General features: G+C 43.5%; 1 protein-coding gene across 1 annotated transcript in view; it reads left to right on the forward strand.

Moving 5' to 3' along the window:
* RYR2 (ryanodine receptor 2 (cardiac)) overlaps positions 1-17,695 on the forward strand; it is a 385,785-nt gene that overhangs the window by 154,488 nt on the left and 213,602 nt on the right. Inside the window, exons 13-17 of the mRNA XM_012730855.1 lie at positions 6,821-6,985; positions 8,710-8,831; positions 10,765-10,948; positions 12,071-12,206; positions 16,758-16,853. Coding sequence (XP_012586309.1) covers positions 6,821-6,985; positions 8,710-8,831; positions 10,765-10,948; positions 12,071-12,206; positions 16,758-16,853 — 703 coding nt within the window. The remainder of the gene's footprint in view (positions 1-6,820; positions 6,986-8,709; positions 8,832-10,764; positions 10,949-12,070; positions 12,207-16,757; positions 16,854-17,695) is intronic.

Below are 17,695 nucleotides of genomic sequence, written 5' to 3' on the forward strand. Positions count from 1 at the left end.
CTCTGCTCTCTGCTTTGTCTCCAAGAGCAGCAGCTTTTGGCTTCTCTGTCAGCGCATGATGGTCACAGAGTAATGCAGACTGCATTTCCGGCGACAGAAAGTACTTTGTGTATCCAAGCACATGTGCATGTGTCCTCCCCAAGGACTTAGACAAGCTCCTGATCCTAACTCATAAGTACCAAAGTAGACCCAGGTAGCAGTAGACCCAGGGCCCCAGATCATGGGCGTTCACATTGACCATATAACTAAGCTAGACACATTTGGGGTGGAAAGACATTGCTTATTTTTCAGTGAGTTGAAATCATCTAGAGACTTGCTTCTCCTGACTCTCTTTTCTCTTGGAAGGTGAAGGTTTCTCACCCAAATTCTTTGAAACTCCCCTGTAAACTTCCTATCATGGTTAGCATCTTCTAACTAGGTTGTTCTGGGTAAAAAGACTTCTAAAGCGATCCTTGCTCACAATGTCTGACTTACAAGAAATAATGGCTATAGCTGTTCATTCAGAATCCATTCTGCTAGTCAGAAGTAGAATGGTGAGTCCTCTGTGGTGGCATAAAGGGTTAAAACACAACACCATAAGCTGTCCGCAGCCACTGCAGGGCCAGTTCAGTCCCCAGCCAGGGAGGGACCCCCGGGGCACAGCAGACCCCTCCTGTCTCCTCGCTGGGCCCCTCAGCAGTGTGTTTCAGTAGATCTGCCTGTTTTGTTCTGCTCCCCACTCTGTCTCTGAGGATCCTCTCAACCCCCCCTCCCCCCCGAACGGCTGGCCTCTACTCCAGTTCTTGTATACACACACACACACGCACACACACACCAAAAAAAAAAAAAAAAAAAAACAACAAAACTTAAAAAAACAGAATAGTGACTTTTGGGGCGTACCTTTCATGGAACAGTGATAGTAATCTTGAATGCTTCTGGCCACACTGTTCTTTTAGAATACACAGTACTCGTTGTACTGTATTTTGAATAGTTCAGTTATTTTTGGAATGGAATAGAATTTTTTGGTGTGAAAATTTGTGATTTTTCAGAAGTTTGTAGATATCCAATAACTCTAAGTTAAATATAACTGTGATTGAAATGAAAACACCCTAAAACTGTGTGTGACATCTTAGACAAAAGAAGGCTTATGATTAGTATGTAATACTTTAACTAGTTTTGTTTGGTAGAATTTTTTTTTCTTTAATGCAAGTTGTCCATGATTCTAAAAAAACAATTAGTGTAATTATAAGTTCTTAAAAAACTTGTTGGGGTTAACATACCACAATTTGATATATAAGTTTTGTTGAAAATACGTGACTATCAACTGCTCTCTCAAGAAAAATGATGTAGCACAGAAATACATGTCTGAAAATAAATACATACAGGCAGGTTTGTTGTGAAAAAAGAAGTCATTGGGACATTCAAAATATAGACCTGTTTTTTATTGGAGGATGCAACCAGATACAATTAAAACCCATTCGTGATAAAGGTGTCCTAGAATTATATAATAACATAGTATTGAACATGAAGCCAAATAAAACAAAAGTAGAATTCCTGCTTAAAGGAAAGTATATATTTTTTAATATTTTCTTTTATATAGTAAGTGTATAAATTTTGAAAGGCAGAGGGTTTTCTTTATGTAATATATTTTCTTGATCCCTCATATATGTTTCCTATGTCTTTTGTAAATTACTATTGACATAATTAACATAATTAATACCTTACAAATCAAGTTTTCACTGATGAAAAATTATGCTTTCCTAGGTCAGATAAAAATACCAACATCTTGTGCTTAGGTGTAAGTTTTAGAAATTCTGAAATGACCCATCTCATGAGCATTTATCTTAGCTTGGCCTTGCTTATCATTGTGGAGACCTTTGGAAGTATTAGTACATTCTTGAAAAATCTACAGATCAGAATACCATTTATACTAAGCGAATGAAGATGACTTTAAAGGCTTGTTTTATTAATTCCAGACTTTCCCTTGTCCTTGAGATTCCTTTGGTATTGATGTAAATACTCAACAGCCACTTTCAAATTGAGGATTTAGCAAAGAATCAAAACTGTTGATTACTGTATTCAGAATAAACTGAATATAGTAGAAAATAGTTTATAATGTAGCAGATCTCTTCCATTTTTCCTCCAGCTTTATTGAGATGTAACTGACTTATAACATTGTGTACATTAAACGTATGCAGTGCTTTTTGATACATGTATATAATGCAAAATAATTGTTGGGTTTTTTTTAAGGAAAAATTTTTATATAATGGAGATTTCAATTTGACTTGTTGGTGTTCTTAGACCTATTCTTCACTTTCTCTACTCAGGTTTTTTTTACCATCACTTTTATTTTCAGTATATCGAAATGTCAGTTTTAATAATAAGATAGGTCTTGCCAACCACCTCAGTATTCTACTCCCCCCACGATGTAATTATTTTTCAGCTTAAAATGCCAGTAAAATATTCCTGTGGGTACTTTCTGCCAGTTTTCTTTCTCCCATGCACCATGAGCAGAAACCGTTTGCTACTGCATTGTTGGAATGCCAACCTCAAATAAGATTGCCAGTGAGGTCACAAGGGTGTGGAACAGCTGGCAGCAACAGAATACATTTTGAAAACATAATTTTTAGTATGTTATTTTTATTTGGGATTTTAAGTCTTGGCTCAGATACTATATAAGATGTTTTATAATAAACAGAGGAGAGTAACAGTAACATATATGCTGAGCATCGTATATTCATTATTTCCTTTCATCAAATTTCAGCCCTAGGAAGCTGAGATATTATTTTTAATCTTCATTTTGCAGATGAGGAAACCGAGGCTTAGATGCATTAGATGCCAGACCAGAGTTTGAATGCAAATAGTAAAACTAGTGCCCTTTTTACTAAAATAATTGTTTATTTATATATTGTCACATATATTCATCTATTACAGTTATTCTCTGATTGATTAAATATCAGAAAAATAAAATGGAAAACTTACAGTGGTTTCATTTTCAAAATAGTTACAGTAAGTCACCAGTGGAGATGAATGCTCTACTTTTTTTTTTTTTAAGATTTATTTATTTATGCACACAGAACTGGGGTACAGGCCAGAGGTGCAGGGGCAGTGAGAGGATTCCCCAGAGACAGAGCGGGGAGCAGAATAGTCCGACTGTTGAGGTTTACTGCTGAGGGGAGCAGTGGGTGGGTCAGGAGAGGTCTGCCGTGCCATGGGTCACCTCCGGGGTGGGGATCGAACTCATGCTGAGTGGCTTTTAGCTTCTTAGTGCTGCGCTTTAACCCGCTGCACCACCAGGGAGGGCCCATGAATGCTATATTTAATAAAGATTAAACTCAAAATACAGTAACCCTTGCTCAAGGCTTGCTGATAGCATGATAGAAAATAATGTCAACTACAGTTTTACAGATGATATAGAAAGTAGGTTTCAGTTTTTAATTTTTTTTATTTTTAAAATATATCCATTACATTTATATATATCCATTACATTCTTCATTTTTGTGCACTGTACGGTTTCCCCCTGAAATCCCCACCACCCTCCCCTGGACACACCACTGTAGTCCCTGTGCTCTTCCCCACCGCCCCCTGGCCTTTTTCCCTTCCCCTTACAGAATGTCTCTGCTCTGTGGCTGCCTGATGAGTTTGACTTTCACTTACGATAGTTACTTTTTCCCCCGATGCCTTATTTGGTTTCAGCTTTCGTGCTGATCCTTATAATGGCAGCAGCACGAGGTCGGCACACAAAAACATTCTGTGCTTGAGGAGGTCTGTCACCCGAAGTCAGCCCCAAAGCAGAGCCAGTATGAACCACGGCTCTGAGTGTGTGACTTTTCCAGACAGAAATTCCACTTTTCTCTCTCTTTTGCAGGGGCAGCTGCTCACAGCACTGATCAGCTAGTGAACCCCTCTGTGATGTAATATCAGGGCCTCCCCTGAGCGTTTGCGGTTGGCGGTCGATCGGAATTTGAGTCAAAAGAAGGGAATTCAGCCAATAAGCACATTTTGTGAATACTGCTTTGGTCCAGGGCTTCTTACAATTCCTAAACGGTGTCCTCTGCTACCTAAAATCAGTAAGGCTCGGCTCTTGTGTGCCTGAGCGACAGGCTGACTGAGCGGGGTACCCCCAGCAAGAGAATGCTTGATCAGATTGCCTGGGTGCTGCTCATCGTCAGAGAGAAGTCCACTCCTCAGGCCCCCCACCCCCCCCGCCCCGTGGATTTCTCAAATGTTCCTTCAGATAGATTCTGAAAAGGACCTTTTCCAAATTCTTTGCTGGTTCTCTGTGAGAGGAGTCGTCAGCTCTATCACTCCATCATCCCCACTGCAGCAATCAATCATCTAAAAAAATCTGCAAGGTGACGGGAGGCCGCTCGCGGAAGTACATCGCAGCTAGTGCAGTTTTGCTGAGACTGTTACTTGCCCGCACTCCATTCCAGCAGCACAGGCGAGACTTCTGGGTTTGGTAGATGCTTCCATCAGCTGTCATATTCTCCATTCACGTTATGCCTGTCTTGATGGCTGGTCAAAGTACCTGGGTTATTTTCACCGAATTTGTTGGAAACTTAAATGCCAGAAATGATAGGAAATTGAAGACAAGAGCATGCATGGACTTTGTTGTTTCATACTCAGATAATTGTGCCTTTCCCCCCAATGCCACTTCAGCAGGCCTTACCCGACTTGAGGGTCAGAGTAATTACTGCCATTGTCATCATGAAGTTTCACAGTTAAAACTTCTCATCTAGAGATTGTTGTGAAGCACTTCAGTTAAAGGCAAACAAAACATAACTTTATAGCGTTGCAACTTCTAAAACAATCCCAAGTCCTACCAGTAGAGCACATACTCATGTCCTTGGTAAAAGGAAGAACAGAATGTGAGAGGATTATTGTTTCATTCTGAACAGATAACAACATCGTTTCATTTTTTCTAAGAAGTTAGTTTTCCAAGTCATAGGGTTGGAATAATAGATGAGTAGTTTTTCTATGATAAAATGAGATCAGCATTTATCTACTTTTTTGCAAATCCTTAAGCTAGTGTTTTAAGTAATTTGCAACATGGTTAATTCAACTCAATTCAGAATTGTCCATTTTCTTATATGACTGTAACCTTTTTGTGTTAGAAATTTCAACTTATTTTACTTTTAATTTTCTTCCATTCATGGAGTATTCATAATCAGTTCGTTGCTATTATTAGTGCAATGTATAAATGAAAAAAAATATATCCAAATTACATTTTACTTGAATTATTTCTGCTTGCATAACATACATAAGTTTTACTTCAACCTAAACTTTCAAAACATTAAACAAAAGTCAAATGAAGGCGCTCCTTGGTGGCACAATGGGTTAAAGTGCAGCACTATGAAACTGTCCGCAGCCACTGCAGCACGGGTTCGATCCCCAGCCAGGGAGGGACCCCAGGGTGCAGTAGACCTCTCCTGTCTTGCCCTCTGCTCCCTTCAGCAGTGCATTTCAGTAGGTCTGTCTGTTCTGCTCCCCACTCTTTCTCTGGTGAATCCTATCACCCCACACAACTCTGGCCTGTTCTTGTATGCAGTTCTTGTATGCATAAGTAAGTAAAAAAAAAAGTCTAATAACAAAGGTTAGAAGAAAAATTTGACAAGGAAAGTTGGATCAAGGAGAAGAGCAAGAAATTACCAAAGGGATGTACTACCACCAAAGAAACATTAGTTGTGCTTTTTTCCTCTGCTATTTTAAGGGAGATTCAGAACTTGAAGACATTGTAAGTTCCTAAGTATCAGAACTGAGAATGAGAGTAAGAATGGAGAAGGAACATGATGTCGGAAGGTTTGAAATAAATAGGGCATTAGAGTAAATAGTTGCTCTTGGAAGGCCAATTGCTGCTTCAGAAAAATCACAAGGAGCGCAGTGCAGACTGTTAGGACTGTTTGGACTGTAGTCCAAGCTGCAAACACAGAACTGGAAACAGCATTTCAACCTCTGTAAGTTCACGACACATCATCCTTTACATCCTTAGCATCGTCATCACCCATAGAAACACAATTTTCATGGTTAAAAGTTAAATTATCACAGTATTTATTTTATCACAGGTATTCTGTGCTGAAAGCTTTACCTACATCATCTTATTTTTTCTGATTTTGGGGAGAAATTTTCTTGTTAGCTATATTTGCATATAAGTAAACTGAGACTTCACTGGTTTGTTCAAAGATGTTAGGTTTAAAAGTGAATTCTTTGTGTTCTAGATTTATATTCTTTTTTAAAAAAGATTTATTTATTCATACAGAACTGGGGTACAGGCCAGAGATACGGAGGGTGAAAGGCTTCACCAGAGACAGAGTGGGGAGCAGAACAGGCCGACTGACGAAGTACACTGCTGAGGGGAGCAGCGGGCGGGTCAGGAGAGGTCTGCCATGCCATGTGGATCTCCTCTGGGATAGGCGGGGATCCAAACCAAACCGAAAGAAACTTTTGATTCTTAGTACAGTGTTTTAACCCACTGCCCCAGCAGGGAGGGCTCATCTAGATTTATATTCTTAACTAACAATAATGAAAAAAAAAATAATCTGGAGTGAAAGTGAAGCTTAAACTTCTCATGTGAAGTATTTCTTGTTTGGAGTTTGCTATTAAACAATATAAAATCATGTGTCATAGCCAAAATAATTTGCCATTAATATGAGCGAAGAATATGTTATTTATGTTTTGCAATTTCTTTTTTTCAGTAGAAACTAGTGTATCTGACTAATATAATTTCAGGGGACCAAAGAGGGCCGACTTTTTCAAGGAACGTGTGTATAACAAGGTAAATTTCTTTTGAAGCCAAAAATCTTTTAAAAGCCTTGCCTATGTGCTCATTATTTCTCCTTAGGAAAAATTGGATGTGGGGGTGCGAAAAGAAGTCGATGGCATGGGCACGTCCGAAATAAAATATGGGGACTCGGTGTGTTACATCCAACACGTGAACACGGGTCTGTGGCTCACGTACCAGTCCGTGGATGTGAAGTCCGTGCGGATGGGATCCATCCAGCGCAAGGTAGGTTATGTGGACACACCGTTGGGGAAACCTCCCTAGCCTCCTTGGGGGCACAGTCCTGTGAGGCTGCCCCAGCTGCTGCAGCACCAGTTCGCTCCCCGACCACGGAGTGACCCACAGGGCGCAGCAGACCTCTCCCGACCTGCCCGCTGCTCCCTTTAGCAGTGTGTTTCCTCAGTCCGCCGGTGCTGCTCCCCACTCTGGCTCTGGTGAATCCTCTCAGCCCCGGCACCCCAGTTCTTGAGTGCATAAATAGATAAATCTTTAAAAAAAAACAAAACCAAAAAACCGCTATGTAGAGCAGCCATCATCTGATGATTAAAAACCAGAAAAGTAAGACAAGCGAGGTAGCCAACATTGCATTCAGAGAAGTGTCCAGTACAGCTCCTTATTTGCACGCTGAGCCTCCCTTCTCAGCACTGGCTTTGGGAAGAGACGCGTTTGCGGGCGGACACTGCCGAACGCCAGAGTGCCGCTGCAGTGCTTGGCAGAGACGTGTTCTCTTCTCCATGCGCGCCTGGCCCGCTAGCGCTCTTTGTGGCCCACGCTGGTGCAGAACTTGCCCTTGGATGGGGTGTGCACTTGCGCCCCAGCCTGCAGGCCTCTCTCTCCCCTCTCACTCACAAAGGAGCGGGGGCACTTTTTGATAACAACGCGCTGCCTTCCTGCCGCGCCTCACCAGCTCCTGCCCCACGGCCCTACCCTCTGGCTGGTCTCCAGCCATCCCCTGGTTTCGCAACATGCCGGCGTTTCCTTCCTTTAGAAATGGCCGTACGCCCCGCTACCCAGCCCCAGCCCATCGGCCAGCGCTTCTGTTTAGAGGTGACCTTAGCGTTCGGCCTCTCTCGCCTTTACCTCACAGCCTCGTTTGTTCTCAAGCGTCACGAGTGAATTTCTCTGTTGTGTGTATTCCCGCTCTCTCTCTCCCTCTTTCTCTCTCTCAGTCTTTCCTGCTCTGTCTCTCTCTTCCCCCCTGTGCATAGAGCTGGGTTTACATTGTTTGTATTTCCTGGTTTTACACCGAAACCCCAAAGTGTCACAGTGCGTAGAGTCATACCAAGGCAGCTGCTCTTTCTGCGGATGTGAGACCTTGGGAAGGAATGTCATGCGGCAGACATGTTTGTGTCCACCAGGTTCACAGTACGACATGGGCTCACTCCAGCATAAGTGCTCGCGGCCATTGTGCTGTTTAGTGTGGCCTGTTCTTACTCTGGGCAGGCCTGAGGCGGAATCTGCCCCTGAGGCGATGGGCTTAGTTGTGTCCATGTGTGCTCGTCCCTTCCTCAGCACAGTGGCCTGTCACTTATTTCCCTTGTGCGCGACAGTCCACAACGGTTTACAGCCCCTGCGCCTGCCCTGAGTCTCTGTATTGTAACGCCTCACCTTTTTCAAATATGCATCTTTTAAAAATATTTATTTATGCACACAGAACTGGGCACAGGCCAGAGGTGGGGGTGGTGGTGAGAGGACTCCTCAGAGACAGCGGGGAGCAGAACAGGCAGATGGACTGAAGCACACTGCTGAGGGGAGCAGCGGGGGGACAGGAGAGGTCTGCCATGCCCTGTGGGTCAGCTCCCTGGCCAGGGATCGAACTCGTGCTGCAGCGGCTTCATAGTACTGCGCTTTAACCTGCTGCGCCACCAGGGAGGCCCCGAATGTGCATCTTTTTAACTCTGGGAAAAACAGAAGTCCGGGGGTAACGGCCTCACTCTGCTGTCTTCCAGGCGATCATGCATCACGAGGGCCACATGGATGACGGCCTGAATTTGTCTAGGTCTCAGCACGAAGAGTCACGCACGGCTCGTGTCATCCGAAGCACCGTCTTCCTCTTCAATAGATTTATAAGGTGCATTTTCTTTTGTTGCTTCGGCTGTTTGACAGTTTATGTGGTTTCCTTCTCGACAGTGTTTCTCATTAAGATCCTCTTAGGCTTTTATGAACTTTTATTATGTCAGCGATCTTAGTTTCCTTTTATCACACATGAATTACAAATGGCTTCCCAATGTGTTGGTTTGGGAAAGAATGTTGAAAAAAATTTTTACAGTATTTTACTTGATAAATCCTGATTTGGTACTGTAAAATACCTTCATATTATATAAATGTTTACTTATTCCGGGTTTTTTTTTTTTTTAATAAACCATCCATGTAGCACATAGTTTATAAAACCAAAGAATGTGTACAAAATCAGTTTCATTTTATTTTCAGATTTACCTCTTTTTATCATCTAAACTAACTGTTATCAGATGGGTTAGGAGTCAAATATTTTGAAGTCTTTTCTGTATTAAGTAGTACTTGTACTTACTGTGATGTCGATATACAATACTCATTTTAGTAATAAATAAATTTTCTTACATTTTAATGCAGTATAAAGTTAGTGATATCAGGCAGGGCTGATTGGAGACTACAACATTTTAGTCACTTCAACTTAGCATTTTTCATTTTCTTCTTTACATTAGTTTTTTTGCTAACTTTTCTTCTTACATTAGTTTTTATGCAATCAGTTCCATAAGGATAGAAAAAAGTCATCATGAATCTCTAACATGCTCATAGAAATGTAGTTGTATCCAGCAGTGCTGATTCCTTTAGCTGTGAGGACAGTTCTTTTCAATGATAATGTAGCGTCAGTGTTCTGAGGGCTCTGTGAGATTCCACTGGAAGCAATGACTCACCTTTTTCCAATAATGAGAAAGAGGACCTTGCCTCAGAAAGGCCTGAGTGCGCGGGCTTGCTGTCCCACTCGGGGTCTTGATACTGTGGGCAGCTGACACTTGCTGTGTGGCCCGACACTCTGGAGTTCTCCTTGGAGGTGACCTCTGTGCGGTGTTTGCTCTGTACTCAGGCCGGTACTCGGCTCCTTTGTTAAAGCATCTCTGATTTGGACAGTTAATTTTAGAATCTAATAATCGTTGAACTGACTGGGGACCCAGGCAGGAGACTTCAGGCCTGTGGCAAAAGTGCTCTCTGTGTATATATTTGCTACTTCGGACTGAAATTCAGTTTGTCGTTGGGTTCCTTGAGATACTCTATTCCTCATACCAGTCCTGATAAAAATGCAATGGCTACAGAATCCACAGTTTATTATAAAAAGATTATCCAGCTCCCGACTTTATTTCTTTTCTTCTTCATGTCTTAGTTTTAATTTGTTCTTCTTTCCTAATTTCCTAAGGTGAAGGTTGACATCATTGACTTGAGGCCTTTCTTCTGGAGATTTCTATCTTTAGTGACACCCCAGTTTTTTTTTTTTTTATTTATTCTTGCGTGGAAGAACGGGGGCGTAGGCTAGAGGAGGAGGGGGGAGAGGAGTTACCAGGGTGTGCTGCCCTTTCAGTTCCACTGCTGTTTTGACCAGTAGTTATTTAGCGTCCAGCTTTGTGAGGATCTCCCAGAGAACTTCCTGCTATAGCTAATGCCATGTGATCGGGCAGCAACCTTTAAAGGCTGAATGCTGCCCAGTTCGTTGAGGTTTACTTTCTGGCTCTGTCCTTTATGGGTGGACTGAAAGGAATGTCCACTCGCATCTCCAGGGGTGGCGGCCACAAAAGTGAGTTTGATCTCCTTGGTTGCAGGGCTTTTAGTTCCTTACCAATGTTGAGTTGACTTGTTCTGTGATTGTAAGAGAAGAGTGATGAAATCTATCCTATGGGTTTTTCTTTCCTATCGTCCTGTCAAGCTCCTTCCCCCAAACCAAACCAAACAGAACAAGTAATAATACAAGTAAGTCAACAAAACGGTGACATTGGCAACCGCCCACGTAGCGACATGCTTGCTGTTCTATTTAGGGGTCTTGACGCGCTCAGCAAAAAGGCCAAGACTTCGCCACTAGACTTGCCCATCGAGAGCGTGAGCCTAAGTCTGCAGGACCTGATCGGCTACTTCCACCCGCCGGACGAGCATCTGGAGCACGAAGACAAGCAGAACAGGTTGCGGGCGCTGAAGAACCGGCAGAACCTCTTCCAGGAAGAGGTAGCGTCTCCCGAGACTCACTCTTTCGCTCTGCTCCTGCCTTTGCAAAGTCTTCCATTTGACATCTCTGCAGCCTTAGGTCGAGAGAAGCAGAGATGCGGAACCGCCCCTGGAGGGTTCCTGCAGCTTATTTCCTAGTATTGGGGGTTAATTTTAAATGATGGGGCTCTCCACTACCCTGACAAACGCCTCACTCCACAGACAGTAAGCATCGAGAACAATGGGGCTAACTGCTGAGCTGGCCTGAGCTGCCACTAGACTTCGGTGTCTACCACGGAACTCCCGACGCAGGGCACCAGTCCTGACACTCACACTGGCACCCCACCTGTGTGGTTCCCTGAGCTGGCAGGCCCTGATCGACCTTAGCTTGACATCATCCATATGCCAAAGATTTAGGTGTGGAGAGGCCCATCCTTTCGGATAAAAATAACCCGCTGCCCAAGTGGTAGATTTGGGGGTGCTTTGCCCTGGACTGCTTCACCTGCACAATGACACTAATGATTGAGTCACAGTTCGAGCCTTACCCCAGCAGGTATAGGTATAAATACATCTTTCTATATTGTTCTCCTGCTTCTATTTCAGAACAGCACCCAGGATTAAAAAGCCATTTGGCTTATTTCAAGAACATTTCATTTCACATGCACTGTGTTTCTACCTGTCCTTCACATAAATCACGTTACTTTTTTATATATAATTAACAGACTTGTTTTGAGACAGGCTTTTAAAAGTTTTAATCAACAGCGTTTTTTGTCTTAAGTTTTTTTTTTTTTTTTTAATGCACACAGAGCTGGGTACAGGCCAGAGGTGCGGTGGGTGAGAGGCTTCACCAGAGACAGAGTGGGGAGCAGAACAGGCAGACTGACAGCTCACTGCTGAGAGGGCAGCGGGGTGACAGGAGGGGTCTGGGTCTGTTGCGCCCTGGGGGCCCCCTCCTTGGTGGGGATCGAACTCGAAGCTGCTGCTGCCAGCTTGCAGTGCTGCGTTTTAACCCACTGCGCCTGCAGGGAGGGCCCAGAGACAGTTTTTAAAGTATTGATGCCACATCACTATTTTCCAGTCCAAAACACAGAAGCCTCCCCATCGGCTGTGGTCCCTGTAGTGATGGCCATGTTTCCCCCACAGGGAATGATCAGCCTGGTGCTGGACTGCATAGACAGGCTGCATGTGTACAGCAGCGCAGCACACTTCGCTGACGTGGCTGGGAGGGAGGCAGGCGCCGCCTGGAAGTCCATCCTGAATTCTCTGTACGAGTTGCTGGGTAAGGAGCGCGGCTGCTGACTCGGGTCTGTTTCAGATGATCGTACTCCAGTTAGGCAGCTCTGGAACACACTTCCCAACTAGGGTTTCCAGTTTTCACCTTTGTCGCACTGAACCCACTGACGTGGCCTGTCCCTGGTGCAAGGGACCCGCTAGGCCATGGTTTTGTAGGTGAGGGGCCTCTTTGGGGAGCGTATGGAATCATGACGGTTCCTCTTCGGGCCCGGAGAGTTTGATGAGAGGGCCTCAGCCCTTCACAGCCCCGTCGGGGTGATCTGCAGTCTCCTTCCCAGTCTGTCTGAGCTGTGCCTCCACAACGTGTGGGAGTGCCTGATCTCCGTCAGGCAGCACTGGAGGGGTTTATGCTACGTCCCTGGGGCTCTGTGTGTCCTGGTCCTTGATGCTCAGCACTTTTGACCTGAACTATCTCAATAGCTTCTATGTGTTTCTTGCAAGACCCTGGAGGGCTGAGATTTTACCCTGCTTCCCAGCAGGAAGTTGGGGGAAAGAGGAGTCGTTGATTTCCCAAAGCAGTGACTGTGGCCGGGATCTCAGCCTTTCAGGGGTCAGTTCTTGGACCCCAGTTCCTGAAGGACTTAATGGAAGAGCAGCTGACAGCAAAGCATGCTGTTTGTAAGGAAGGGATCTTGAACCAAGGGGCCCAAGTCAAAATGTACAAAATGAAAAGCAATGTAAAAGATGTTTTTATACAATTATAAACAAAGAATGTCTTTTGTCCCTGGTGAAGACATCCTCTCTCTTCCGAGGTGGCTTGCTCCAGACAGTTTTGGCAAGAGGCCCCACACAGAGGGGCAAGCAGCAGGGCACAAGGTCTGGGTCGAATGGCCGCTCGCTGCTTTTGCACTTCGGCCTGCAAAACCCAGATTCATTGTTGCAGCATGGCTGCACATCACTTGTTCGGAAAGTTTTCGAATTTTCCCATCACTGCAGACAGCGAAGCTCAGCTTCCCTGGCCCGCATATGAGGACCTGGCTTCCTGCCAGGACAGCCTGTAATTCCAGGATGCCTGGAATTATTTCATAGCAAACGACTTGATAGATGGTAAACTTAAAATATACCTCTGTGTAAACTCTCACGCTGTAGCTTCTCTGTATTTATATGCAGTTACGGCTACATGTTTATATTGAATTATTTGCACTCTATTTGGTTAAGGATTTGAGGGACACACTTAGAACCCCTTAAATCTCACCTCTTCCAGGAAAATAAAGGTGGGAGAACCATAATTGTGACCAGGAAAACATCGTGACTTCAGGCACATGTAGATTTTGCAGCTTTGAAATGATTTCTCACGCAACGAGAGATACAAGTTCTCTCACTCCACAGGCGCCGATATTTGCACTTTGCTGCTGTGGGAGCCCTGAGGCCCTTCGACAAATACCAGTGGCGCATTATTATTATAAATGTTACCAGAGATCGAGGGACAGGGCAGTGAGGTCTGCCCTCCCCCCACACCCATTGCTTTTTAATTTTTAAAGCATGTTAGGTATTATATTCTTGGTGGGAATGTAAATTGAAACGATTTTAACAACCAAGAAGCCTTGATTTGACAATATACATGAAACTTGAAATGTGTATCGTTTTCTACTCAGACATTCAGCTTTAAGATATATGTTCTAGAGCTGTGTTTGTCTAAGCATGGAAAATATGCCTACTGAAAAGTTTTACAAATAGCATGAAACCTAAACAGTTTTTCTACCAACAGGAGACTGTTACATAAGTGATATAATAGTATACTTAGACAGTAACACTGCGTGATCAGTGACCATTTTGAACACTGAGGTAAATATATCATCTGGGAGATTGTGGGGAACAGATAAGCTAGGTTACTCTTTTAGTATGGTGTCCAGGGTATCGTTTTAAATGAAAAAAAAAAAAAATCAAGAGGCTAACAGTATAAGTAATAAGATTCTAATTGCATGACTTAAGACCTGGAGAGAAATACAAATTCTCATGTCTACATCCTGGATGTTTCCGAAAGAACACACAGAAAGCTGTTCGACTGTTGCTTCTCATGAGAAAGGTCTTTTTTCTGGCTTCATATTATTCTTGATCTGTTAACACAAATAACTTTTATAACTAAAGATGTAATACAACTGGTATTGATGATAAAGGGAAGTAATATATCAACTACACTCGAGTGAAGTGTAGAACATCTGCCTGTCAGTCCATGTAAAAAGAATCTATAGCATGGTCGCTTCCCTGGTGTTTGCTCCAGATACATAGAATTATAAGGGGTTGTGTAATTTATTTTTTTATTTTTTAGATTTATTTTATTTATGGGTAGAAGAACTGGGGTGCTGGACAGAGACATGGGGGTATGTGTGTGAGAGGGCTCCCCAGAGACAGAGTGGGAGCAGAACAGGCAGACTGAGGAAGTCCACTGCTGAGGGGAGCAGCGGGAAGGAGGGGGATGGGTCTGCTGCGCCCTGTAAGTCGCCCCCTGAGGGTTGCTTTGGTAGTGCAGGGGCTGCAGACAGCTTGACGGCACTTTAACCTCTGTGCCACCAGGGAGACCTGGTTTTGTAATTAAATGTTCCACTAGTTACTCATGATTTTCTGTTTTATCATAGTGAACACTGATCTCATGATCAGGAGAGACACTAATGGATAACATCTTACATTAATTTAAGAAACAGCTAATGCCAATAATTTTTATTGAAGTGGATGTACTTATGAAATAGGTAGTCATGTACACCTACACCCATGCTTGGGTTGGGCTGGAAGAACCTCAGCTATGTAGAAATAATTGAAGTTTGGTGGCGTATTTACCTGTGAGTGTCCTTCAACTCCAGCTCTCAAAAAGTTGGGTTGAAATATCAACTCACAGCTTGTTAAGCCTCCACATTCAACCACGTAGACCTTAGAGTTCTGTGTGAAATCAGCCTTCTTCTTTTTCTCTTCAGCGGGTTTACTTAGCATGGAGGAAGAATGATAATCTATAACAATTTTCAAATTTGACATGGGTATATTTAATGTGGGCTTCAGGCAGAGAGTGACAGAACTTAAAGGAGCAGATTGATGAGCCTGTTGTCCGGAAGACCTCAGGGCCTCACCGATACGGATATTGTAGTTTGGAACACATCACGTGGTGAGCTCTCATACATCTTGCTGACATCTGCTCCATTAATCTGGAGGAGGCTTGCAAGTCGGGACTGAGCAGTGGGTCTTTGACAAATTCTGTGAATACTCATTTTAGGAGGATTCAAAGAATACAGCAGACAACCATGCCCTTAGCAGACCTCACCAGCTTCTGACTCCTTCAAGACTCAGGAAGTCTTCAGCAGTGAAGGACTTTTGCACAGCTAGAGCATTCTTTCCAGGGTCATGGGTTGGTAGACCCCTTAAACTTGAGAAAGCGGTGGGGAAAGACCATCAGAGGAGAAATGGAGAGCTTTCTCTTCGCTTGCACCTATGGGGTCTTAGCGTGGTGTGTGTAGACAGTGCTCCCTATTTTGTTCCACTGGGAATCCTGGAAAGCCATTTTATAAACAAGATGCTGTTCCTACTTTTTTGATTTGTTCATTTTCTCACGCCTTTGAAATGATAATGGTAGTTGTGAAGACATTTTTATTTTATTTATTTATTTTTTAAAGATTTATTTATTTGTTCATACAGAACTGGGGTACAGGCCAGAGGCTCAGGGGTGGTGAGAGGCTCCACCAGAGACAGAGTGGGGAGCAGGACAGGCAGATGGATGAAGAACACTGCTGAGGGGAGCAACGGGTAGGCCAGGAGAGGTCTGCCGCACCATGTGGCCACCTCCGGGAATCGAACTCATGCGGAAGTGGCTTTAGCTTCTTAGTGCTGTGCTTTAACCTGATGCTCCCCCAGGGAGGGCCGACATTTTTATTTTTTAAGATTTATTTCTTTATGCATACAGAATGGGGGTACAGGCCAGAGGTGCAGGTGGGGTGAGAGGGCTCCCCAGAGTGGGGAGCAGAAGGGGACAGATCTACTGAAATCTGCTGAGGGGAGCAGTGGGCGGGCCAGGAGGGGTCTGCTGTGCCCTGGGGGTCACTCCCTGGCCGGGATCGAACTCGTGTTGCCATGGCTGCGGACAGCTTCACAGTGCTGCACTTTAACCCTTTGTGCCATCAGGAAAGGTCCAATTTGTTATATATTTTTGTTACATTTTCAGAAAAACTGACACTCTCTTCCCCTCTTCATCATATAGGTGAGAAAACTGTACGGTGGAGCAAAGAAAAATTTAGTCTCCCAGCTAACGAAAAGCCATGAGTATTGGTGCCCCAGTGAGGAAGCTCTCAGGACACTGCATATTTTCATTATGACCCGATATGAAATGTCATTTTCTCAAAATACATTCCTTCTGATGAGTGCTGCTTTTCAGCCCCGTTAATAAATACCAGTTACTTGTTTACTGAACCAATTGTGTATGTATATGTTCACACACCTATTTACATGTTGTAATAGTGAAGGTGCATTCTCGATTCAGCATTTTAGGGTTGTTGCTACTTCCCTTTGTACAGCGAGCTGGGACATCTTCTAATTGCGAAATCCCTTTTCTTTGCAGCGGCTCTCATTAGAGGAAATCGTAAAAACTGTGCTCAGTTCTCGGGCTCCCTGGACTGGCTGATTAGCCGACTAGAGAGATTAGAAGCTTCATCTGGTATGTTCCCAGCCTTCGCCTTGCTGTGATACTTTACTCCTATGTGTGTGTGTGTGTGTGTGTGTGTGTGCGAGAGAGAGAGAGAGAGAGAGAGAGAGAGAGAGAGTTTCCCTCTCTAGTGTATCCTTTAACACCCAACACAAACTCCTAACTTCATTGCAATAGAATGATTTTCCCTTTAATAAGTTAAACATTGTTCTCTTGATAAAATCATTGGCATTTTCATCAGTTAGTTCATTAATTTTGTTAGCTACTTCATTAGTAGTTCTGAGAAGCAATTTAGCAGTATCTTGTTCATTTACATTTAGGCAAGAACGAAGTCTTGACGTCACCAACGATGTCCCATTCACTTTGTCGCTCCTTGTGTACTATATAAACAAGTCTGCTTTGGAATTCCTGCATTGAGTAGCTAGACAGATTTTCCAGATCATATAGCACAATATCTTAAAGGGGTTTAGTGAATATTAATATATAGTCTGTGTTGCAGTAAAAAAAAAAAGTAGTAGAAATGAATCTGATAGATCTGTTTCTACCAATGTTATTTCTATGTTGGTGTTGTGCAGACTTACAAGTAATTGCCAGGCCCGTTTGGATTCTCTAATATCATAAATTGCCTCGGTGGCACTCCAGACTGAGTCTTTGCTTCTCTCTCTGCTTGCATAGGTTGTATTAATTGCTATTCTCTAGCCCGAATGCTCCTTCTTGTTATTTAATGTTCTTCTCACTTCCTTACGGTGACAATGAACTCCCAGAAGGTAGTAGCATCATTTTACTCACCTGTGTATCTAGGATTATCACAGTCAATCCAATAGATACTTTGTACTATTTGTTGGTGAATGAAT

This window comes from Condylura cristata, unplaced genomic scaffold, assembly GCF_000260355.1.
Source record: "Condylura cristata isolate star-nosed mole 26May11 unplaced genomic scaffold, ConCri1.0 scaffold00029, whole genome shotgun sequence".
NCBI classification, from domain to species: Eukaryota; Metazoa; Chordata; class Mammalia; order Eulipotyphla; family Talpidae; genus Condylura; species Condylura cristata.